The 27,440-nt window shown below is 33.9% G+C and overlaps 1 protein-coding gene across 3 annotated transcripts in view; it reads left to right on the top strand.

Annotated features, from left to right (window-relative positions):
• The first annotated feature begins 44 nt into the window (after window positions 1-44).
• The window catches only part of LOC115415250 (triadin-like), a 47,703-nt gene continuing 20,307 nt past the window's right edge, over window positions 45-27,440 (top strand). For all 3 annotated transcript variants that reach the window (XM_030128763.1, XM_030128762.1, XM_030128761.1), the window contains exons 1-2: window positions 45-468; window positions 17,204-17,403. In XM_030128763.1, coding sequence (XP_029984623.1) covers window positions 17,217-17,403 — 187 coding nt within the window. In that variant the 5' untranslated portion in view covers window positions 45-468; window positions 17,204-17,216. The remainder of the gene's footprint in view (window positions 469-17,203; window positions 17,404-27,440) is intronic.

Raw genomic sequence — 27,440 nt, 5'->3', positions numbered from 1 at the left:
GGGGGCAGGGTTACTCCGGGTGGGTCAGCCCCTTTTCCCTGCTTCACTCTATCAGCCTCCCTCTCTTTCTGTCTGGCTCTCTCCGGCATTTAACCTTCTACAAACCAAGTCCTAGAAACTTTTATTTACTTTATTGGTTACAAATAGGAAAGACAGAAAGAGAAGAGAACTTTGAAATTAACAAGAACAATAAAGAACCCTCTCTGGATTCCATTGCCCTTTTATCGTCTCCTCTGAAGAAGGTTTTGTGTATTTTTAGACCTGGTGTGATCCAGCTTAACACAATTCCTGTGCCCTTTTTTTTTTTTTTTTTTTTTTTTTTTCTTCTTTTGGATTTGAGCTTTGCCTCCATCATCTTCAATCATTTTGGGCCAAAAAGCATTTACCACTGGAGTTACACACTTGTTTCTATGGTAACACAGCATTTCTGAAGGTTGTCGCAACACCCAGCAAACTTTAAAGTCCAAGGTACTGTATTCTTTTGTTTTTTGCTGGATTTGTTCAGATATTGATGCTTCTGATTCATCATCTTTTTCATTTTTATCATAATTTAGGTGCCATTTTGTGTATCAGAAAACTACAGTTGCAGTGTTGGAGGACTTTAAATGATTATATTATGCTCTAAGGAGGACTGAGAAAGCAGCCTCACCATGTACTCCACTTGATAGCTGTCATGGAGCTTTCAGTCACATGATCCTTATCAGCGAATCCACCCAGAATGGATCAAAGTAGTTCAAATGAGCTCTTCTGATTGCTTCTGATCTGCAGCTACTGCAACACATATCATAGAGCTTGAATTAATTTACTTAATTCATTTCAAATCTGACATTTCATCTCGGAATGTGAAATCTGATTAGCTTCTTCACGTTCTGGTTGCATCTGCACTGGAGTGTTGGATGTTTTATACTTTTAAAGGAAGCTTTTTGGGGTACATATACTTGTCGTGATGAAACCGGAAAGAGCACGGTGACAGCTAAATGTTTGTCTTAGCATGTGGATGAGGAAAGCAGAGGAAAACAGCTGGTGTTTTTCTCTGCTTTCCATCTCTCAGTACCTCAAGAGGGCTGTTATTAACATTACTGTATCTTGTTTGTTTAGACGAAGAAATGCGAACATCACTAGTTTTGGTTTCACCAGGAGTTTTGTGCTTTTAATTGGTGACCGGTGGCTTCCTATGGGCTTGTCATCCCTATAAAGTTGCCAGGCAACTAGCAGGCCCTCCCATCTCATCCACAGCTGCACAAGTGTCTCCAAAAACTGTTTTATTCTTTTAATTTAATGCCAGGCTGATTGAATTATTCAACAAAATCAAACCTATCCAACAGGAATTCTCCCAAAGTAGCGCCATGGCTCTTTTTGTCCTAAAGTTGCCGTGCCTCTAACAAGTGCTGCATTTAATGACTCACATTCGCGACTGAGCCTTTGTCGCCTTTCATTTGCCCTCCTATGCGGTTAGTGGCCTGCACCCACATCGTTCTAATTCTGTTCATTCCTTTGGTGTGGAGGAGGCAGCAGCAGTTGGTGTCCTTTTGTATGTGTGAAGATCAGCGTAACACTTGAATCTAACAACAGGTGGACTGGGTCATTAGGTATTGAAAACAAGACCGGCGTATGCTTGATAAATGGAAAATGTTTGAAGACAGTGAGTCACACGTTGACGAGAATATAAAAACATGAGCTATATGAGAAAATATACAGTAATTGCATGGTTTCGATGTGAATTGTGAAGTGGGTGCTTTTCACAGAGGAGATTTTCTCTTCTATCTGCTGGAGGACATTTAGGTTGTGCTCCAGCTCTCTGTCATTGCAACATCGTGACTGTTTTACCTGCTGTGGATCAATATCTTGGCCTGACCAGCCGTTGCCAGGGCTTCAGTAGATCAATGGTCAGCTTTTATATCACACACACACACGCACCAGCATTCGCCTCTTTATTCCTAAACTGATACACATGCCAGCATCACCAGATCAATGGTTAGCTTTCTCGAACCAGACATACAGTCAGATGCACATTTGAGTGTGTGGGCAGAATTATGTTAAATTGATTTTGTTTGTTATCTGAATGTTGCAACGTGCAGGTCAGGCTGAGACCAGCTACAGAATCAAATGTGCGTATTCTTGGCAACATACAACCATGACTGACTTATATAATGATAGATAGATAGATAGATAGATAGATAGATAGATAGATAGATAGATAGATAGATAGATAGATAGATAGATAGATATGTAAGGCTCAGAAGTTAAAATAATTTATGTTGAAGGAATGTAAGGTTTAACAATGGAATAAATTACAGGGAAAAAGTTAATTCATGTATTTGTTAAAAAAATATATTGACAGTGTTTACACAAATAACTATTTACATTTATGTATTTTGTTGTATGTAAGCAGCTAAAACAACCTGTTGAATGTGCCTTTTCTAAATCACTTACATTTACTGATCTAGGTACTGGTAATTCCTAATTGGCTGGTTCAGTCATGTGAGATGATGTTTCAGGAAGTGTTGTCTCAGCTGTTACAGTATATGAAAAGTAAAGCACTGTTGTAAGAAGAAATCCGTCTCCATCCTGCAGTCTCATTTTATAAAGAATGAACTATTAACCACCAAAGAACCCTCACGTTACAGATAGATAGATAGATAGATAGATAGATAGATAGATAGATAGATAGATAGATAGATAGACATTACAATATACACAGTCTCAAATTGTGTGGTTTGTGCAACTACACTCACTATTTTCAGTGTGTAAGTGCGTTCACACTGCTCATTACAGCAAAATACAGTGCACTGTAACTACCCAGAGATCCTCATTCTCAACAATCATCATCTTGGATGTGTATGTTGGAGGCGTGGAATTGCTCAGTGCAAAATTACAGTCATTCACAAAAAAACAAAACAAAAAAACAAAACAAAAAAAGTTTTATTACAATGTAAAACAAATAGAAGTACAAGTTAATGCTATCAAACAGAAAGTTTAGCTTTGTGGCAAATACAGTATTATAAAACTATGTTGGTAATACTATTCCACGGTGAATGCAAAACAGAGATTTGATACAACATTAACTATTTGAATTTGTGCACAGGGAAGATATATTATGTATGTATGTATGCATGTAAATGGAAGTACAGGTTTGGGATTCCTATCTTTGGATGATTTCTTTTACTGACAGACTTAACAGACTTCAACATGATTTGTTCAACCCTTAGGGAAGTTACAAAGAACACCATACACAAAAGTTCTCCAGCTTTTTGCATGAATTTTATAATATTTGGTGCTACATTCATTCTGCTCTGCAGTAGCTTTTTTTATTTAAGTAAAGAGAAAATCAAGATAATGAGCTGGTCAAGTAAATATATTTCATAGTCAGTAGGTCGTTGTTGTTGACCTGCTGTTTATTTTCAGTAATGTGTATGTATGCATGTACTTATTTCTTTCTTTTTTTTTTTTTCCTGACACCAAGTAATTTTAACTGTAGCATTTTACCATTTATCAAGCATATAACAGTGCTCTCCTTCAAAGAATTAAGATGCTGAGATGTAGTGTAACTTAACCCTGTAAAGCCTGATCCATTAAATCACTGACAGAAAATTACAGTTCTTTAAAACTGGAGCCTCTATTGGTCCTTCTGAACAACTAAAACAACATTTTTTGAAATATCAATTTCCATTTATGAGTTTCAATTTTGTACCATATTTGATACACCGGGTCTCTATGCTCATATATTATTACTTTTGAACAAACAAAAACATAATATAACACAAATATGTCGAACAAATTGGTAATTCCTTTTCAAAATTGGCAAAGTTCTGTCTCCTTTCTCATTAATGACAATCTTGTAGTGTCACTGGAAAGGGCTCTGGTGAACAAATTTCTCTCCCTGGTGAGGGTCTAATTGTATACATCAGGTTTTTCAATAAAAACAATATCACACTGATCATATAGAGGGCTTCAACACTCATGTATCAAATATGATACGTTTGTTTTGTGTTATGGAAAAATATGAGATAATTCAGACAATCTGCATTAAATTTAAAGGTGTATTACCACTGGTGGATCTAGAAAAGTTATGGGGGGAGTACATCCATGAAGTTGTCCCCCCCTTGCACCCTTGAAGATCTGCTCCTGTTGTACAACTCTGTTATTAAAAGGCAGTTGGAAGAGAAGTGAGATAACTGGATAAAAATGTATTGTAGAATTAGAAGTGCCTGATATTATAGTTTCTGCGCCGGCAACAATGTCCTTCAGCAAATCACTTCACCACACTGTGAACTTATTTTAATTGTTAGTTAATATAAATATATATTTAAAGGCTTATTCTGTCTACAGGACTGCATAATGAACAGTAATTAAAAGATGTATGTAAATGTGTGCTAGTCGGCACAGAGCTTACCGGACCCACAAAGATCTGTATTCCTCAGGGCCTCATCAATAACCTTGAGAAGGGCATATTTCTTCCAAATGAGTCAAGCCTGTTTTTCACAACAGTGTAACTATCACTTTGTGTTTGGAGATAAGCTATGTGAGAGGCAGGGAAGGAAACAGAAGGAAAAATAAATCATCTGAGGCGTTCATCACAGCACATCACATAATGAACACAAACAACCAAACACGGCACATAATCATGTTATGGCACGCGGCTCCACTGGCGCCATACAATGATGAAAACTTTCTTCAGAGAAGTCATTTGTCTTGTTGAATAGATTTTTTCAAAGTGTGATGGAATTTAATCTCCTCATCACCTCGGGTAATCTCTGTCTGTCTTTCCCTCTCCCACTCTCTCTGCTGCTCATCTCCTCTCATCCCATCTCGCTTTAACACAAAAACACAACATACTTGAATTATTCTCTGATATCGTATCCATGTGCATAAACAGATGCTGTGTGTATGAATCATAAGAGAGGGTTACAAAAGATCTGCAGCTTTATTACAGACTTGACTGTGTCACAATGTTTTATGTATTCTCCTCTGTCAAATAGAACAGCAGATTAAAGTCACTTAAATCGGGCACTGGGGGCCATTTATAATGAAAAGGCAGATGTACAGTAAGGCTCTATATTTATTATTCATAGGTATATGTTGGAGTAAAATGAAAACAGTACTCAAGCATTTGTATTCAGAACATTTATATGCAGAAAATGACAACTGGTCAAAATGCAAGCAAGCAAAACTTGACTTATATACATTTCATTCCAGGTAGAAGCATAAAGTAATGCACAAAAATGTATGGTACAAATCAAGATTAACCCATAAAGACCCAAACATCCACCAGCAACCAAAACCATCTACTGATCCAAAATGTATAATACCTGTTAATCCACTAATCCTATCAATACATGTAAATAATTGGTGTAAAATACAGTTTGTCAAGAATTTAAGTCTTAAATAAGAGTAATAGCTGTAATTTCTTAAGATTCTTAAATTGAGAAGTTGTGCAAGTGGTTTCAGTCTTAAAATAAAGAAAACAATCTGGATCCTTTGCTGGGATCATGTGTAAAATATTGCCATACCTTGTTACTAGTAAAATCTGGCTTGATATTAGATGGAAAATCTTATTAAAACAAAGTTATATATATATTTTTAATAAGAATATTTTTGTCTCGTAAAATTTCTTGACAAGCTTTTTTTTTCTATTTTGATGAAAAATAAGACAAATGCTCTTGAAATAAGACTTTTTCACTTTCTCAGAAATCATTTTTTGCAGAGCAGGAAATATGTTCACAGCCTTAACACATAAAGACCCAAACATCCATCACCGACCAAACCATCTACTGATCTAAACTGTTTAATACTCCACTAATCCTATCAATACATGTAAATAACTGGTGTAAAATGCAGTTATTCATCTCTTCATGGTCATCAGATATTACCCATTTGGAAGTTCAGAGGCTCTGTAGTTACCATGGAAACATTGCCATCTTCTACAACGTTGATTCACCAGTAAAACCCATGGAGTTGGATAAATAACAGCAGTCATAGATGCTTATTTTATGTTCAGTTAATGATGTATTTTACTGAAAAAGTCACTTTCTCTCCAAGTTTTCTGTTTTTTAGTATGACAACCCTCCACTTTAATCTGAGCTTTTATATGATCAGTAAATTATACATTGGAAAATACTGGATTTTCACTGAAAAAATGCAAAAAACAGAGGATTATGTCATAATAAATGGTGACAAATCACTCAAGAAATGTTAAATATAGAGAAAAAAATGATTTGGGTAACTACCACAAAAGTAGCTCTAGATCTTTACGGGTTAAACTTAAAATAATTAAAGACAAGAAATTCAACTAAGATAATGACACTTTACAGTACAGCCTGGTATTAATATGGTAATAATGTGGTAATATGTGAGTATTAACCCATAAAGACGTAAACATCCAACAATGACCAAAACCATCTACTGATCCAAAATGTATAATATCTGTTGATCCACTAATCCTATCAATACATGTAAATAACTGGTGTAAAATACAGTTTTTCATCTTTTCATGGTAATCAGATATGACCCATTTGGACGTTCAGAGGCTCTGTAGTGAACATGGAAACACCGTCATCTTCTACAACATTGATTCACCTGTAAAATCCATGGAGTTGGATCAATGACAGCAGTTGTAGACACTTGTTTTAGGTTCAGTTAATTTCATATTTTACTGAAAAAGTCATTTTCTCTGTTTTTTGGTATAATAACCCTCAGGTTCAGTCTGAGCTTTCATGAACATCTGTATGATCAGTAAATTATATATTGGAAAATACTTGATTTTCACTGGAAAAATGCAAAATACAGAGGATTATGTTAAAATAAATTGTGACTAATCACTTAAGAAATATTAAATATAGAGAAAAAAATAATTTGGGAACTACCACAAAAGTAGCACTGGGTCTTTATGGGTAAAACCTATAATAATTAAAGACAAGAAAATCAACTAAGATAATGGCACAGCTTGGTATTAATATGGTAATAATGTGGTAATATGTAAGTATTGACCCATAAAGACGCTAACATCCACTGGAGACCAAATTATCTACTGATCTAAACTGTTTAATAACTGTTCATCAGTAATCCTATCAATCCATGTAGATAATTGGTGTAAAATACAGTTCTTCATCTTTTCATGGTCATCAGATATGACCCATTTGGATGTTCAGAGGCTCCATAGTTACCATGGAAACACTGTCATCTTCTACAACATTGATTCACCAGTAAAACCCATGGAGTGGTTGGAGAGACTTGGTTTATGTTCAGTTCATGATATATTTTGCTGAAAAAGTCACTTTTTCTGCAGTTTTCTCTGTTTTAATATATAACAACCTTGAACTTCAATCTGCGGTTTATTGAACATCCACATCAGTGAATTAAATATAAGAAAATAATAAGAAAATAGATAATTTTCTCTGAAAAAATGCAAAATGAAGAGGATAATATTATAATAAAATGGTAATAAATCATTTAAGAAAGGTTAAATAGAGAGAAACACTCAGGATAATTTCTCCATGATATGCGGTAAAATGCAAAACCACCTCTTTGTATTTGATTTCATGGTCATATAAGACAAAAAAGACGTAAAAGTCAGTCAGGACTTCAGATACACTTAGCTCTGCATTTTTGTCATATCGCTGCAATGCTTCAACAAAAACAGAAGGAAAATGAGTAAAGATCTTCAAGGGTAAGACTATTAAAATGAGAATATGTCATGCAATATGATATTTATAACAAATCTCAAGATGGAGGATTTTATTGACGGGAATCAAAACAAACTCCAGAAAAGATCAGCCTTTTTCAGTGTTTTATATCTTTGCTGCCTCTAGCTCTTATGTCTCAGTGTTAGTCTGTCAGTTAATACTAATATTAAGATGAATTCACTAAGGAACATGTCTGAGCTCATTGTATCGATACTGACCGTGACATCCTCAACACCCAAAACAAAATCATACCCACTGGTCAAATTCTGTAACTTGTGAACGATTAAATATTTTCTCACTGTTTTCACTTTGACATTGCTCTATCCTTAGGTTGAGAGGGTTAGACAGTTGAAGTTTCCGCCCTAAATCATTTGGAATTACAGAAATATTGACCGTGACTTTTGAGGACCCTGGCATCCAGTGGGAAGTTATTCCCAAAAGTCAAATTTTACACTTCACACACTGTTAAAACTGATCAAAAGTAACATTTCTACACTTGCCTTCATGTTAACACCCTTTAATTCTTAACTTTATAAGGTCACACAGCCCAGTCTTCTGCCTTCTTACCCATTGCATTGTGGAGCTACTGAATGTGACATTTGGGAACCCTATAAGTCCAATTGGAGGTAATACCCAAATGTAACTTATGCACTTTTAGCACAATTAAAGGTTCTCTGATCACCCTTTGGTAACATTCACTCTTTAGCTTGGAGAGTGAAATGTAGTTCAGCCTTCTGGACCATGAAATTGCAGAGACTTTGACTTCAATAGGACGTTAAACCCAAATGGCAAATTTTAGACTTTTACAATTGGCCCCAATAAAAACGTCTCTGAACTCCTTCTTTTTGACACTGTTTACTCTTTAGGTGAAGAGAGTCACACAGTTCAAATAGGAGTCCATTATGGAGATGTGGGTCATGATATTTGGGAACTTGAGTCACGTCAATCCCAGTGGTGACATTTTGTAGTTTGCGCCAAGGTTATTATCATAAATGAAAACTAACGAAATGACGAAAACTAGAACTGTAAAAACATTTTCATTAACTGAAATAAATAAAAACTATAACTAAAAGAAAAAAATGATAACTAACTGAAACTGTATTGTGTGTTTACAAAACTAACTAAAACGTATAAAAATTATGGATAAAATTCCCTTCATTTTTGTCTTGTTGGATTGATATGAAATCGATTTATTTCCCTCAAGCAATTTTAGCTGCTGGCACCATATGATATTTAACGGTCCGTCATTTCTCGTCACTTGTCGTTTAGAGTCAGCTTTTCGTCCCCACTCTACCTGGAAATGTGGAGACTAAAGTTGGGTGAAAGCAGCAGAGTCCTGTCTGGGATTTATTTGAATATGACGAAGAAGAAGAGAAAAGATATAAAGAAACTAAAACTAAACTAAAACTAAGCATTTAGAAAATACCAAAAACTAGCAAACCTGCTCTAAAAACTAATTAAAACTAACTGAATTACAGAAAAAAAAGTCAAAACGAACTAAAATTAAACTATAATGAAAAATCCAAAACTATAATAACCTTGGTTTGCACACAGTGATGATAAAGTTATCTCAAATGTTATTATATTTTGTACATTACACTGCAAAAATCAAAATCTTACTAAGTGTGTTTTTCTCATTTTATTCTCATTTTAGTCAAAATATCTCATCACACTTAAAACAAGACATAATCACCTAAAGAGTAACTTTTCAGTGAGACATAAGAACTTATTCTTAGACAATAGATGTTGAAAATCTAACTTCAAGAAATCATACCAAGATAATTTTCACTTGCTCTATTGTGAGATTTTTTTTTTTTTGCTTCAATTAAGCAAAAAAAAACAAAAAACAAAAAACAAAAAACATCTTGAATTAATCAAAAAAAATCTGCCACTGGAACAAGTGAAAATTATCTTGGTAAGATTTCTTGAAATAAGATTTTCTAGATCTATTGTTTAAAAATAAGTTCTTATATCTCACTGAAAAGTTACTCTTGAGGTGGTTATGTCGTATTTTAAGTGTGGTGAGATATTTTGACAAGAAATGAGAAAAATACACTCAGTAAAATTTAGATTTTTGCAGTGTAACCCTTTAACCCCTGACATGTCTGTGGTGAGCGTTCTGAATTTATGATTTATTTTAAATATTCCTAAAAATTCAACTGTTTGTTCAATAGGACAATTTCAATTTGCTGATAGAATAAACTTTGTGCTTTCCATAGACATCTGAGCATGCTCAGTACACCCCCTGCTGCCTGTGGAAAGGGGGGGTGAAACATAGAGCAGTGAGTGAGACCATCTCACTATAAAAATAGACGGTTTGGGCTTTTTTTTTTTTATTAACACTGCTTTCCTTGTCATTTTTGTTGTTGTTGTTGTTTGTTTTACTGTTGTTTGCAGTCTTGTTGTGATTTTCCTTTGTTTATTTAATTTTTTTTTTTTTTATTTTTTTTTTTACTGTGTTTTTGCTTAATTTTGACTGTAACTGCTTTTTGGAGTTCAACCAGGTGCCAAAAAGCAGCGGGACTGATTTAGAAAAAAACAGCCCCAAAACTATACTGGGCCAAAATTCAAATACATGTTGTTGTTCAGTGTGTTCCAGTTCACAGTTAATGTTCAACATCTTAAATCTCTTACTGATGTACATTCTGAGTGCCTTATTTAGTAAAAAAAATGTCAAACTTCACTTCCTCTCTTTGTCTTTTTCTGTTATTCCACCTTGTTTTGACCCTAAAACACACAGTAAAACAAAACCACTGAAGAAAAGGAACACCAGCACATACTCACAACAACTTTTATGACACTGAAACAGGTGTAAATTCACAGCAGCATGTTTACCTGAAATAATGTCTCAGGGTTAAAGGGTTAAAGTGGCAACTGGTCACAGTAAAAGTTCCTCTGATTCCATAATCTTCAGGTTGAGAGGGTCAAATCATTTTAGTTTCAGTCATTGAGCCCATGGCATTTTGAAGATATTGACTTTTCACTTCTTTTTTGTTTTATTACAGTCAGAGTCAAGCTAATGTCTTCTGGATAACATTAGCCTGAGGTTCAAACTAACACTGAAAAGCTAGTATTAAGTGACTAGTATAGCATATAGAAAAGACAATAAACCTCTCAGCAGGATCTAAAACACTGAAAAAGAAAGAGTTTTTCTTGATTTTGTACTGGCTTCATTCAGGAGAATGTCCATAAAATCCTCAGTGTTGGAGTTTCCTATAAATATGGTGTTGCATGACATTTCCTCATCATCACACAGTTCTTTGTGTTCTCTGCTCATTTCCCCTGATGTTCCTCTTCTCTCCTGTTCTTTATGGAATCTCCTGCCCCTGCATGTTTAGTTTAGTCCATTATTACTTATGGAAGTCTATTTGATCAAATAAAAACAGGTGTTCATATATTTTGCACCACTGATTAAAGGTTATTATATAGAAACAAGTGACAAGCATCAAACATATCAAGTGTACATTTCTATTTCTATGACCTTAAAATAAAGGGGAGCATTTGACACATGAGGAAAGATTCAATTTACCATGTTAATACCAAACTGTAAAGTAAGGTGCTACCAAATTAACAATTTATGAGAACAGGACATTAAAAAGGATAAAATATGAAATAAATAAGACATTAAAATAAATAAAACAATGTAAAAGACCAATAAAATATCACTACACACATAAGTTATCCTCATTAGTGCCACTAAAACATTTCAAGGTCTAACATTATTGATTAAATTGCCCATGGTTTTTACTTGTTTTTACTTTTAATGTGCATTTTTCTAACTTTTTTGTAGAAGTCTTTTATCTCATTTTAGCACTGTAAAACTGTGGTAACTTTTGCAGTTGTTACTGAATGTGTTGTTTCATGTTTTTACTTCTTTATGGTACATTTTCTCCCTCTTTTATTATATTTTTTATTTTTTTTAACTAAACTGGTAAATTTTGCAGATGTAACTGAATGTGTTGTTTCATGTCTTTCTCCTTTATGCCACATTTTGTCCCTCTTTTATTTTATTTTATTTTATTTTTTTTAACTAAACTGTGGTAACTTTTGCAGATGTAACTGAATATGTTTCGTGTTTTTCTCCTTTATGCCACTTTTCTCCCTCTTTTATTTTATTTTATTTTATTTTATTTTATTTTATTTTATTTTATTTTATTTTATTTTATTTTACTTGGCACCAGTGAAAGTGAGGTTTCCCTCATTCTTTTTCCAAAGGTTTGAGTGAATGATTGAGAATAATAAAATAAGATGAAATAATAAATACGGCAATAAAAGTATAGTGGCACTCCTGACATAAAACCACTAAAAGAAATAAAACACAATTCAACCGCATACAAGTTAAATAGTTGAACTAGATCACTGAAATGCACAGTTGAAAAATGATGCTTTCACTTTAAAAAGTTCTCATGACATTGAAATTTGAGTGGATGATTAAATGTCATACGGATAATTGTGATTAATGGTATTATTGTCTATTCTTTTAAGTGTGAAGAGGGTACGTGTAAAAATAGGTAGTATGCACACACACCTTATGAAGATTCAAATGAAAAAGTATTGGATTTGTTGGCATAGAAACACAAGGCATTTCTGGGTGTGTTCTGTTAATAATAATAAAAATTAAACATGACAGACGTGACATGACTGAAATATTCAGCCAAGGTTCAAAATCAAAATAAACCATGTAATTTGTCCAAAAAAAGGTCATTATTTAAAAAGTAAATTAGGCGGAAATAATAGAACTTCAATCCTCATTACTGAAATATTAGACAAAGGTACAAAATCAAAATAAGTCACCATGACATTCGTTTTCAATGTCATTAAAAGAACTACAGTCAAACAGGATTATTTCTGTTCAATTCACTAAACTCTTTTTGTAAAGAGAGGAGGCAATATTATAAATATTATAAATTGGTTTAGTACAGTTATACTGATCACACATATGCATTTCTCAGTCTTTGGATTAAAAAATACAATCTGGATATATGTGGAGTATATGCAGCAGTAAAAACAAAAATTTCTGTGAAAAACTTCAATAAACTAAAGTATTTACTTATTCCCTTTTCACTCAACATGTCTTTAATGCTTTTGCTCTGAAAAGATGAGATTTATTGCATTAATTTTCTGTTTTATACCAGGTTTCACTCAACACATGTCAGATGTTTCTAACTGTTTGTGCTGTTTCTTGTCATGGGGTCAGAGGTCACACTAAATAATGATTTTAACCTTTAGAACCCATTTAATTCCGTTTTTTGTGTCCATTTTAAGCCATAAAGACCCAGCGCTACTTTTATGTCAGGTCCCAAATGAAATTTTCTCTATATCTAACCTTTCTTAAGCAATTTATCACTATTTATGTATAATATCATGCTCTGTATTTTGTATTTTAACTGTATGAATCAGGTGTTTTCCTGTATATAATTTATTGATCATGAAGATGTCCATTAAAGCTCAGATTAAAGCTAAGGGTGATTACATCAAAAGCAGAGAAAACTGATTGAATTTTTCAGTCAAATACATCATTAACTGAACATAAACCCAGTGTCTTCATCCACTGTCATTGATCCAACTCCATGGGTTTTACTGGTGAATCAATGTTGTAGAAAATGACAGTGTTTCCACGGTAACTACAGAGCCTCTGAACGTCCAAATGGGTCATATCTGATGACCATGAAAAGATGAAAAAACTGCATTTTACACCAGTTATTTACATGTATTGATAGGATTAGTGGAGTGTTAAACAGTTTAGATCAGTAGATGGTTTGGTTGGTGATGGATGTTTAGGTCTGTATGTGTTAAGGCTGTGAACATATTTCCTGCACTGCAAAAAATGATTTCTGAGAAAGTGAAAACGTCTTATTTTAAGATCATTTGTCTTATTTTTCATCAAAATAGAAAAAAAAGCTTGTCAAGAAATTTTACATGACAAAAATATTCTTATTTAAAAAAAAAATATATAACTTTGTTTTAATAAGATTTTCCATCTAATATCAAGCCAGATTTTACTAGTAACAAGGTATGGCAATATTTTACACATGATCCCAGCAAAGGATCCAGATTGTTTTCTTTATTTTAAGACAGAAACCACTTGCACAACTTCTCAATTTAAGAATCTTAAGAAATTACAGCTATTACTTTGTTTTTAAGACTTAGATTTTTACAGCCAGTTCAGTCAGAGATTAATTTAAAGTAACTCTGTTTTAAATGAGTGTGATTTTATTTCTTGCTAAAATTCTTGCATTTATGTCCAATTTTCAGGCACAATATGGTTTTTTAGTTGATAGATTTTTTGCTTGTTTTAAGAATTCTAGCCAAGAATTTTTTTTCTTACCCCATTGACAGATTTTTTAGCTCAAAATAAGCCAATTTGACCAGATTTAGGGATGTTAGGCTTATTTCTAGCAGGGTATTTTTTGCAGCGTGCACTGAAAGGAGAATTAATTCATGCTCATTTAATCACTGCAAAAACAACAAACCTAAAGGTGGCCTTGGACTTTTGCACAGTACCGTATGTAAAATAATAGCGTTATCTCTAATGATTATCAGTTTGAAATAATAGTGACAACAAAGTACTGCAGTGAAAACAAATCCATATTCATTCTTTTTAGTTCTTCTGTGAAAAAAAATACAAGCAGTTCGTCTTTGTTTGACGGCTTGTGACCATCCATCTTCCTATTGATCTCATTCCAGAGGTTCAGGTTTAGAAAATTGCAGAGCTCTCCTCTGTTTTTCCATAGCTGTGTAGTATCAATAACATCATGTGCTGTCACCTCGCACATTAGTGGCTTGTCCGCCCACACAATACCCAACGAGGTTCCGTGTTAGGTCAGATTTTTGTAATACCTTTGTGTTGCTGATTGTTTTTGTGTTTGCAATCCATTTTTTTTTCTAAAAGTGCACGTCTCTCTAATCAGAGTTTTATAGCTATTGACATTTGGAAAGGTGAGGTCAGCAGTTCCTTAGACCTCCAAAAACCTGCTGAGGTTGCACTGGGGAATCTATATCATTAATGTCATCCAATCAAAAGGGCATACTGTCGAAAACTGATTACATGGGCGCACTTACACTTTACCCCAAACTCACAATGAAGAGGTAAACACAAAGTTTAGTTTTTTACTGCCGATTGTGAAGACAGCTTTCCTTAGCTGTGGATTTTTTTTCTTTTTTTTTCATTTTAGCCCATGGAAAACCTATCTCAGCCTCTGCTTCCTTTGTTTGGATGTTGATATTTATGCATCTTAACTCATAAAGACCCAAAAATCCACTGGCAACCAAAAGCATCTACTGATTTTAAATGATTAATAACTGTTGATCCACTAATCCTATCAATACATGCAAATGATTGATGAAATGTAATAGGTTTTTTTTGCTTATATGGTCATCAGATATGACCCATTTGGATGTTCAGAGGCTCCATAGTGAATTTGGAAACCCTCTGTCACCTTCTACAACAGCGATTCACCAGTAAAACTCATGGAAATGCTTGGAAACACTTGTTTTTGCATTCAGTTATTGACACATTTACTGAAAAAGTCACTTTTTCTTCAGTTTTTCAGAATTTCCTCAGTGTTTTAATCCATAAAAACCCAAACATCCACTGGTAACCAAAACCATCTACTGATGTAAACTGTTTAATACTTGTTTGATCCATTAATCCTATCAATACATGTAAATAATTGGTGTAAAATTCAGTTTATCATCTTTTCATGGTCATCAGATATGACCCATTTAGACGTTTGGAGGCTCCATAGTGAATGTGGAAACACTGTCATCTTCTACAACATTGATTCACCAGTAAAACCTATGGAGTTTGATCAATGACAGTGGATGGACAATTGGACACACTTGTTTTTATGTTTAGTTATTGATAACTTTGCAGAAAAACTCACATTTTCTTCAGTTTTCTCTGTTTTGATATAATAACCTTTGAATTAACTCTAAATTTTCATGACCATCTAAATGAAATATAACAAATTAAATATAGGAAAATACATGATTTACAGTGAAAAATGTAAAACATAGAGGATAATGTTATAATAAATGGTGATAAATATAAACAAAAAGTAGCACTGGGTCTTTATGGGTTAACTAGCGCATTGACCCGTGGAGATCCACTGGTTCTAGATGTGGTAGTTTGTATACTATTGTGTATTTGTACATGCTGTACTGCATTTGTCCAGCAGTCACCGCCAAAGCGTTCTGGCCATAGCAACGTGATTGTAAGGCTATTGTATTCCAAAATTACTAACATGTCCCAAAGTATTGGTCCTATCAACTTTCTGTTTTCGCTAGTCTCTTCCTTGACCAACAATACATAAGTATGCCAAACTGCAGCAGTCAGCTCTTTGCGGATTTTGTGTGAATTCCCGGACACACACACACACCTACACACACACACACCTACACACACACACACACACACACACACACACACACACACACACACACAGAGGCCACTTGGCTTTTATGTACATCTAAATCACAGGTGTTAAACATGCGGCCCAGAGGCCAAATCCGGCCCGCCAAAGGGTCCAGTCCGGCCCTTGGGATGAATTTGTGAAATGCAAAAATAAGATATTAACAGTCCTTTTAGTTCAGATTCTAAAATTCAGACCAATTCAATCTCAAGTGGGTAGGATTCAGTAAAATACTATCATAATAACATAAAAATAATGACAACTCCATATTTTTCTGTTTGTAAATGTACATATTTTCGCGTTTTTACACAAAAAAAAAGTATAATTTTGCAAAAAATGTGAATAACCTGAACAAATATGAATGACCTGAAATTTCTTAAGAGAAGTTAGTGCAATTTTAACAAGATGTTTTACGTATTTGTAGATCCATTGTGATCTGTAAGTTATAATGTACATGTGTAGATGATAAACGGAGGCAAAATATTGTTAAAATTACACTTATCTTTCCAGTTTGTTCATGTTATTCACATCTTTTGAAAGGTTTGTTTGTAGATGTAAACCTTTTCATGATGTAAATGTACTTTTTTTTGCTCTAAAACATAGAGAAAAGTTTGGAGTTGACATTACTTATATATTATTATGTTATTATTTAACTGGTTCAGCCAACTTCAGATCAGATTTTGCCAAATGTGGCCCCTGAACTAAAATGAGTTTGACACCCTTGATCTAAATTAAGTATGGGAAGTTCAATATAGGAGAATACATGATTTATAGTGAAAAATACAAATTAGAGAGGGTAATATTATAATAAATGATGATAAGTCACTTAAGCAAAGGTTAAATAAGGAGAAAACACTGGGTCTTCATGGGTTAAATGTATTTTTCCAGAAAGAACATGGTTGTTTGAGCATCGTCGTTTTTTCATTTCACTGTTTAGATGCTGTGTAGTATTTTCTCCCACTGTTTGCTGATGCTTTTGCCCCTGGCTGATCACGATTTATCACTTCTGGCTGTACAAACCCTTTATTCTCAAGTATAAACGTCTTCTCGTGTTGAAATACTGGGCCATATTCCCTTTTCTTCCACTTTTCTGTTTTCTACCTCCAGTTTCCTTTCACCAATGAGCAGCCAGACCAAAGAAAGGGAGGAAGCGGCTCCGTCTCGTTCCGCCTCCAGGACGTTTCTGGACGATGTGGTTTTAACCTTTACTTCACCGATGGCGTGGCTGCTGGTTGTGGCTCTGATCATCACGTGGTCGGGCGTGGCCATTGTTCTCTTCGATCTGCTCGACTATAAGACTCTGGCAGGTATGAGGAATGTTATATCAATCTTTTTTTTTATATATTTTCTGCATTCTCAATTAATGTTACCATGTTTACCACTGAAAAATGATTTGGATTCCATCATAATATAGTGATAACATACTTATAATGTGCTGCAAATACTTGACTATTTACTCATGCATTACCTGTTTTTTTTTACATTTCATTCAGACATCCATACTTCATCCATACTCTCAACACCTTTTCAGACATTTTTGATCATTTGAAAATGTTCCCATGAAGGTCATCATTTTCAACGCGTCTCTGCCAAGTTAGAGGACACACATTGGGTGCATCTGACTAGTCCTTTTAGCTCAGGAAGGTCCGTAACTGAATAAAATGTCATGGATGTATCTGAGTGTAAGCCATGATAAGAGCTATCTGAATTCTCTGAATGCAAAGGAAAAGAGCTTCAGTGCTTTATTTACTATCTCCTTTAGCTCAGGATACACTGGACCATCCTTTCCCAAATGATAGGACGGAATGCCATCCCACAATTCACTGCAGCGGCAACAACGGCCAACCTGACTGTCCACGAAAACAGGACACGTGTTTTCATCTCATGCCAAAACTGTCAAATACAATGATACGTTTTCGAATTTAAACGTTTTTTGGTGTAAAATATGAAATTAATGGAGCAGAACCTGCACTTAGTTTGCATGTGTTCGATCTTCAGTCTATATTTATATCACAGATTAATTTTTGGCTGCCTCAGCCCCAAACGCCTCTAAACATTAACTGGAAACAGAGAATGTGAACTGGATCTTCTGGAGGAGGAGAAATGCAGTCAAATTAGGCTGAAGGAGGTGTATCTGTGGGTTGAAATGTTATTAGAAATGTAGGCAAGTGATGTTTGATTCACAGAGTAAACTTTAGGACAATTTAGAACAGGGGTGTTGAACATGCGGCCCAGGGGCCAAATGCGGCCCCCCCAAAGGGTCCAGGTCAGCCCCTGGGATGTTTTTGCCAAGTGCAAAAATTCCACAGTCTTGAATTGAATTAAGAAAAAATAATAGCTTGAATTGAGGAAAAAATCTTCAATTAAGCCCAAAAAAAAAAATCTTCAATTAAATAAAAAAATCTTCAATTAAACAAAAAAAAAAAACAAAAAAACAAAAACAAATTTAGCAAAAAATCTTGAATTAAGCCAAAAAAAGAAAATCTTCAATTAAGTAAAAAAAAGATCTTGAATTAAGCCAAAAAAATCTTCAATTAAGTAAAAAAAAATCTTGAATTAAGCCAAAAAAATCTAGAATTAACAACTCAATTTTTTTCCTTTGTTTTAGTGCAAAAAATAACGTTAAATTATGAAAATATTTCCATTTCCAAACTATCCTGTAACACTAAAATGTGAATCACCTGAACAAATATGAACAACCTGAAATATCAAAAGAAAATTAAGCACAATTTGAACTATTTTTCTGCCTGTTCCTCAGTGTTTAGTGTCTTTGTAGATCTGATCCATAACATACATGGACAAATGATAAGCAGAGGAATAATATTGTTAAAATTGCACAAAATTTTCTTACGTTTTTTAATTTAAATTTCAGTTTTTTCATTTTTTTTTTTTTTTGATAGTTTATAAAAGTAAGTATTTTCATAATTTAATGTTGGTTTTTTTTTGTTTGTTTTTTTTTACACTAAAACAAAGACAAAAATTTGCAGTTGTCATTATTTATAGGTTATTATGTTATTATTTTTCTGGTCCGGCCCACTACAGATCAAATTTAACTGAATATCGCCCCTGAACTAAAATGAGTTTGACACCCCTGATTTAGAAGATTCAAATGGGCTTTAATATATGAGAATAGAACAAAATTGGTTTCCTGACATCCCAGCATAGGCCAGTGAACACTAAATAAAAAAGCAAAGTAGTAATGGCAAGGCAAAAATAAAAATAAAAAAAATGTATTTCTGCAAAACTAAGGGGAAAAAAAGACAACATATACAGTCCTAACATCTAGACACTAAGCAATCTTAGACTTAGACAAATTTTTTTGATCCACAAGGGACATTACTTGGTCACAATAGCTCAGTTGCATACAAAAACATTCTTGAAAAAACAGTAGCAAAAAAAAAAAAAAAAAAAAAAGACAAAAAAAAAGGAAAGTAAGTGTGAAGGGATAAAAGCATTAAATAACAGAAATATAATACATTTATAAAGCAGAAAAAAAATACAAGATCGGCATATGTACAATGTATAATCTAAAAATAATATAAAGCACCTGTAAAATGCATAATGCTAAATAGAGCAAATCCCATGTAGGCTAATAGATTGATAGGTTATTTTGTATAGATTTAGTATTTTAATACAGTCTTGCTAATTCAGGATTCATACTGACACATGAATGACACAGGAGCTTTAGCTTTAACCTTTATTTAGGCCTATATCAGTTCCAATTTATAATGAAGTCACATTTTTACCCATGTTCACATCCTGCATTCAATAGTAAGAACGCACAGAGAAGCATCCAAGATGTTTTTTTTTTTTTTTGTAGAATATTGGCTGATCCAGTACGGAAAATTTCTCTATAGTGTAAATGCACTCAGATGTTGTGCGTTTCTTAAAACATAATGAAACATAACATGAAACCAAGGCATGAGTTGACTATAAACATGATACAATAAAGTCCCACCAATCTGGACATAAAATATATAATAATAGACAGATGGGTTGATAAAATAATGATTGTGATAAAAGATAAAAATAAACATGTAGACTAAGACCAAGATTAAAAGAGTTTTGAAGAAGGTTAAAAGCCAGTAAAAAGAAGTTCAAAACCCTAATCAATACCTACAGGGTGGGGAAGCAAAATTTACAATATTTTGAGGCAGGGATTGAAAGACAGTGTATGACCAAATAGTTTATTGAAAGTCATGAGAATTTATTTGCCACAAGAAAACTGACATAATAGAAAATGTTTTTATTCTATGTGTCCTCCTTCTTTCTCAATAACTGCCTTCACACGCTTCCTGAAACTTGCACAAGTGTTCCTCAAATATTCGGGTGACAACTTCTCCCATTCTTCTTTAATAGTATCTTCCAGACTTTTTCGTAATAGTTTTGCTCATAGTCATTCTCTTCTTTCCATTATAAACAGTCTTTATGGACACTCCAACTATTTTTGAAATCTCCTTTGGTGTGACGAGTGCATTCAGCAAATCACACACTCTTTGACGTTTACTTTCCTGATAACTCATATGGGCAAAAGTTTCTGAAAAGGTATGGATAATAGTGTTAGGTATGATTATGACATCAATATATGTTTGGTTTCAAAACAATTGACGTAGTGCCTGCTGAGAAAAAACAACTAAATGTTCATTGTAAATTTTGCTTCCCCACCCTGTAAATATGATGAATTCATATATAAGTAAATAAATTATGTATTGTATTATGTATTGCTACATCTTGTTGAAAACAAACGGTGTCAGGCATAACGCACATATTGTAGCTTATTTTGGCATCGATCCAGCTGATGTCATCATGTCTCTGCGTGTGCTGATTTTGCCCATTATAAATAAATGGGAGAAGAAAAAAGATTTTAAAACTTCATCCAATAGTTTTGCTGCTACAGACATGTGAAGTTTCACCCATTCTAAGTATTTTGGGATTTTTTTTTTTTTTTTTTCAAGTTCATAAAGAATTGAAAGTTTGACCTACTTTTCCCAAAATGTAATGACGTCTATGCTGGGTCACTGGCAATCTATAAACCAAATTTGGTATGAATTCAACCGGTAGTTTTGCTGCTACAGACATGTGAAATTTTGCTCATTGTAAATAAATGAGGAAAAAAAAAAAGATTTAAAAAAATCATAAAAAATTGAAACTTTGACCTATTTTTCCCAAAATGTAATGACATCTATTCTGGGTCACTGGCAATCTATAAATAAAATTTGGTAGTAATTCAACCAATAGTTTTGCTGTTAGAGTGTAAACAAACAAACAAACAAACAAACTGAGCCAAAAACAATACTCCTTGCTTCCCCCTCAGGGGGCAGGGTAAAAATTAGATAGGAGGTAGTTTTATCTGGACTCTTTGGATGCACCCATTATCTCTCTTTTTCTTTTCAACACTTATTAACAACATACTGTGTGTTCCTGTTACTTGACAGACAGTTGGACTGAAAATGCCACGGTTTCTTCACGCTCACATGTCACTCAGTTTCTAACAATAGTGCATCAGTTCACAGTTTATGTACCAGCTGTGTACATACTGAGATGATCCACTCCTCCTCATTCTCACTTTAATATCTGTCTCATACGTTCAGAATTAGAAAAGACTGAACGGGCTCTTCTTGGTGTTAATACACACACGCACTGATGCAATATTAATGAATCTGATGAAAAAGTAAATTATTTCTTTAATTTCTTCACCGTTCTGCTGTTTCTGCATGACAGAGAGTTACAGAGCATTTCAGTGTCTTCCTATATTTCAATCCTCTTATCTCCAGTTTATGACTTAATTGGCTTGAGTGATCAAATTTCATTTTCTGTGATCAGACTTTAATTACGCCATTGTCGTGCGATAAGACTAAATGAATTTTCTTGAGATTACAGCCATTGTATGTCATTGATTAAAGTAAATTCGGATTGCTCCTTCAAACATTTTCCTTCTACTCCAGTCTTTCTGCTCACAGTCTCTCTAATCAGGCTTACAAAGCTCCAAAAACACTTTTTTTTTGGATCTGGAGATGATGAGGAACCTCTGTTTTCAGAATAACAGGATAAAAAATATGAACAGCCACTCTAAGATTCTCTAATGCTGCACTGCAGTGTGTTGGTTTACTTTTGTGAACACAGCATCTGGGTCGATTTTACCCAAAAAAAAAACAACAAAAAAAACTCTGTGCTGTGGAATTATGCAATAGTTATTATTTATCTCAATGAGATTAATGACGATTTCAGCAATTGGATTATTTCTTTAATTGCGTTAGGATCAATATACCATGTTAGTGTGTGTGTGTTAACATTCTCATGGGTCTATATTTGGATCTAATGTTGATGGAAATGTTAACATTTGTTCATACAGTGAGAAACACAGGCTCTCATTATTGATCAGGACTTAAATGCCACTTGAATGCTGAGTGACATTTAGCCTCAGAACAGTCTCATGTATTGAACTGATGTTAATTTAGATGTCAACATTTTCCCATTGAACTGTGTACCATTGTGTCAAAGGTTGATCGGATGCAGCTTCACCTCACTTCTGAATATTTTGATCACTTTTCTGCATCTTTTAAATTACTGTCAATCGACAAGAATCAGACAGTATATTGTCACTGCTGGGTGGAAACCTCTTATGTCCAAAATGGATATTTTTCAAGAAACTGGAAAATGATGTATATTCTAAATAAATAAATGGAGTTAAGAGATGTAATCACAAGATGTTTTCAGCACTTTTCATTGATTAAATATTCCTTTTTTTCATTTTATTTTTATTGAAAAAGGTGACAAAATATCTCCAACATTACCATTCATACAGATATTATCTATTAGAACCCTTTTTCGTATTTCTTATTTTATACATACAAAAGTGTAAAAAAAACTAACTAACATATGAACTGGGTGCTCACAGTTTCGGTATTTCTCACTTAAAAACAATCATAGCGTCACAATACCTCTGGGTTCTTTAACATTACACATATTTATGCAGAAAAACATAAAGTGAAGAATAAATACAGGGAGATTACAAAAAAGAAGACATTTTTAGAGGAGTGATACAAATTCTGGGTGGCTACAGGATACAAAGTTGATCCATTTGTCCCAAATATGATCAAATTTATCCCTCTGGATTCTGATAGAGTAAGCCAGTTTTTCCATTTGGACCAATCTCCTATTGTTGGTGGAGTTGGGTTTAACCACCTTCTTGTAATTCTTGCTGGCTGCTAAAAGCACCTGTAATAATTTTGTATTCTCCCTCTGTTCTTGTACAGCAATGCCACCAAGTTATAAGTAATATGAACCTTAAAGACTAATATTAAAGTCCCGTGGATACCACTCTAATATTGGGGCAATCCCAGAGCACATGATAATGATTAGCCTCCTTTGATCCACACTGTCTCCAACACTCAGAAGGGCCATTTCTGTGGTTAAATATTTCTAAAACTGCCAGGCCAACGTGAAGACTGACCAATAGACTTGTTTTATGCCAAAAAAAAAAAAAAAAATCGACTTATGAGGTTTCCACCTGATAGTAACGATATGCATATGTTTACAGTAGACATTACGACAAAGCATTATTATGCATTATCGTCAGCAAATTCAGTGTTAGTATCATATGTCTCTGCAAACCACAGATTTCACATTTCTGAACCAAAGCGTGTTTCAGATCTGTTTATGTAACTAATAAAGTGTTATATCTACTTTTGTCCAGAGGAAACAGAACAGGGTTATAATTAAAACTCTATCTCTCAAAACAAAACACTATTATTGGACTTTTTTGTGTGGTTTAGACCATGAAAGCACTTGGTTAGAATTAGTGAAACACAACAAGGCTTTGTTTAATGCTCAAAGCTGTGATGAAAAAGGATCATATTTATTAATATTTAAACTCTTCAAACAAAAATCTTTACATAACTTTTGCCAAAGAGCTTTTATTACCTAAATCATCCACTCACAAAGACTGGATTTGCAGTCCTCAGGTGGGTGGCAGATTATATTGGAGTTGCCAGCAAAATTTGCATTTATTAAAACATTCAACAAAAGGCATGTTTTTGGTTCAACTGAATGTTTGAATAATTCTGACAAATGGAGTTTGGATCTAGTACAGAAACACTAGCATGCATGCTGTTTAACAGATGAGAGGAAAACAAAGAGAACCTGTTAAAATGCATTGATTTGGTCTCATATAGAGTCAGGTCCATATGTATTTGGACAGTAGAATTGGGGCTTCCTTCACTTGCATTAACAATTCTTTGGGCCTCATATTTAGTATTTCAGTGAACAGCATTCAGCTTTTGGAATCAACTCCAGGCCTTTATAATTGGTTAATTTGTCATAAAATAACCAGCCTTATTTGGAATATATTTGTCAGCTAGACTCTGAAAATGGAGTGACTCAGATGAAAATGGTTGCAATTGTTAAACACGTAATGTTTTTTGTTAAAATCCTTGAATTAACTGTTCGGGGTCTGATACTACTTGGCCATCCTTAAACACTGATTTTGCCTTTATTTACCACATAAACCCCCCCCCCAACATACCCATGTTTAGTATCTTTATCTTTACTTATATCAGGGGTGTCAAACTCATTTTAGTTCAGGGGCCACATTCAGCTAAATTAGATCTGAAGTGGGCCGAACCAGTAAAATAATAACATAATTATATATAAATAATGTTAACTCCAAACTTTTCTCTCTGTTTTAGAGCAAATAAAGTTGATTTACATTACAAAAAGGTTTACATCTGCAAACTATGTTTTCAAAAGATGTGACTAACATGAACAAACTGAAAAAATAAATGTTATTATAACAATATTCTGCCTCGGTTTATCATTTACACATGTACATTATAACTTACAGATCACAGTGGATCTACAAATACACAAAACATTTAGTAACAGACAGAATATTGTTAAAATTGTACTTACATCTCTTAAAACATTTCAGGTTGTTCATATTTGTTCAGGTTATTTACATTTTTTGTGAAATTATACTTTGTTTTAGTGTAAATACATGAAAATATTTACATTTACAAAGGGAAAAGTTTAGAGTTGTCATTATTTATACGTTATTATGATAGTATTTTACTGGTCCTGCCCACTTGAGATTGAATTGGTCTGAATGTGGAACCTGAACTAAAAGGATTGTTCATATCTTAGTGTAATTTTTGCATTTCACAAATTCATCCTAAGGGCCGGACTGGACCCTTTGGCAGGACGGATTTGGCCCCTGGGCCACATGTTTGACACCTGTGACTTATATGATCTGATGATTACTGTACACTTTAACCTTCTTATTCAACATATTGGACCCAAAAACAGACAAAAACAAGTGGTGCCAGGCACAACAAACCCCGCCCCTCACATGTATTGTGGCTTATTTTGGCATGGATCCAGCTGATGTCATCATGTCTATGCATGTGCTGATGTCAGCATATCAATCACCTCTATATATGTGCCGAGTCTGAAGTAAATTGAAACAAAATTGTTGTCTTTATAGACATTTGAAATTTTGCCCATTATAAGTAAATGGGAGTGGAAAAAAAGATTTAAAAAAATTCATAAAAAATGTGAACTTTGACCTACTTTTCCCAAAATGTAGCCACATCTATTCTGGGTCACTGGCAATCTATAAACCCAGTTTGGTGTGAATTCAACCAATAGTTTTGCTGCTAGAGTGTTAACAAACAAACAGACCAACTGAACCAAAAACAGTACCCTTTGCCTCCCCTTCAGGGGGTGGGGTAATTGTCAAATCCAAATTTATTTATTTATTTTTTCTATTTATTACAATAAAAACCACAAAACATGCTCAATGAACTGTTTTGGAGCTTGAGAAAGTTCAAACAGGTTTCAAACATGAACATATAATAGTAGAATTGAAGAGTTTTGTATATTTGCATATCTTAGGTTTTACATGGCCCATCAAACAAAAACCAGAAGAAAGTGATCAATCTGCACTTTCAAGTGAAGTTGCAGCAGAGCTCCAACTGCTTTGAAAATGTCGTGTTGTCTGATCATGTCGGTGTCTTCATAGTCCCTGGAGGAAAGCTGAAAATCCACACTTTAACTCATAACGACTCAAACAGTAACTAGCGACCAAAACCATCTACTGATCTAAAATATTTAATAATGTCTGAATCATTAATCCTATCAATACATGTAAGTAATTGGTGTAAAATGCAGTTTGTCATCTTTTCATGGTCATCAGATATGACCCATTTGGATGTTCAGAGGCTCCGTGGTTACCATGGAAACATGTCATCTTCTAAAACATTGATTCACCAGTAAAGCCCATGGAGTTTGATAAATGACAGTGGATGGAGACACTGGGTTTATGTTCAGTTATTGATATCTTTGCTGAAAAAGTCACTGTTTCTTCATTTTCTCAGTTTTGACATAACCTTTGAATTTACTCAAGAACATCTACATGATCTGTTAATTAAATATAGGAAAATACGTGGTTTACACTGAAAAAATGCCAAACACAGTGGATAATATTATAATAAATGGTGATAAATAGTTATGAAAGGTTACATAGGGGAACAGATATAAAAGTAGCACCGGGTCTTTATGGGTTAATCACAACTTGATTGTTTTATTTCTAATTTATTGTGGTGGTATACAGAAGAGAAAATAGAAAATTTGTGTTGCTGTCCAAAGACTCGTGGCGCTGACTGTATGTTTACCTGGTTAACCTAGTCATGATAATACTACAAATGTAAAGTAGTTGAACTCATCAGGATGATGTTCATTTATGCGTAGGTTCTCGTATATTACAATTAAGCGCCTTTAGTGAGCTGAATCAACAGAGTTTAACCCATAAAGGCCCAGCAGAACCTTTATGTCAGTTCCCAAATGAAATTTTCTCTATATCTATTATTATAATATTATCCTTTGTATTTTGTACTTTATCAGTATAAATCAGATATTTTCCTGTATTAAATTCACTGATCATGAAGATGTTCATAAAAGCTCAGGTTAAAGTAGAGGGTTATTATATCAAAAGCAGAGAAAACTGCAGAAAAAGTGACCTTTTCGGTCTAATATATCATTAACTGAAAATAAACCAAGCAATTCCATCAATTGTCATTGATCTAACTCCATGGGTTTTACTGGTGAACAGGTATTAAACCACAGGTGTCAAACATGCGGCCTGGGAGCCAAATCCGGCCCGCCAAAGGATCCAGTCTGGCCCTTGGAATGAATTTATGAAATACAAAAATAGATATTAAGAAATTAACAGTCATTTTAGTTCAGGTTTCACATGCAGACCAATTCAATCTCCAGTAGGTCAGACCAGTAAAATTCTATAATAATAATGTATAAATACTCACAACTCCAGATTTTTCTCTTTGTAAAT

This window comes from Sphaeramia orbicularis, chromosome 24 (genome assembly GCF_902148855.1).
Source record: "Sphaeramia orbicularis chromosome 24, fSphaOr1.1, whole genome shotgun sequence".
In the NCBI taxonomy this organism is placed as follows: domain Eukaryota; kingdom Metazoa; phylum Chordata; class Actinopteri; order Kurtiformes; family Apogonidae; genus Sphaeramia; species Sphaeramia orbicularis.
The sequence above is the reverse complement of the archived record's forward strand: the minus strand, read 5'-3'. Positions and strand labels throughout refer to the sequence as shown.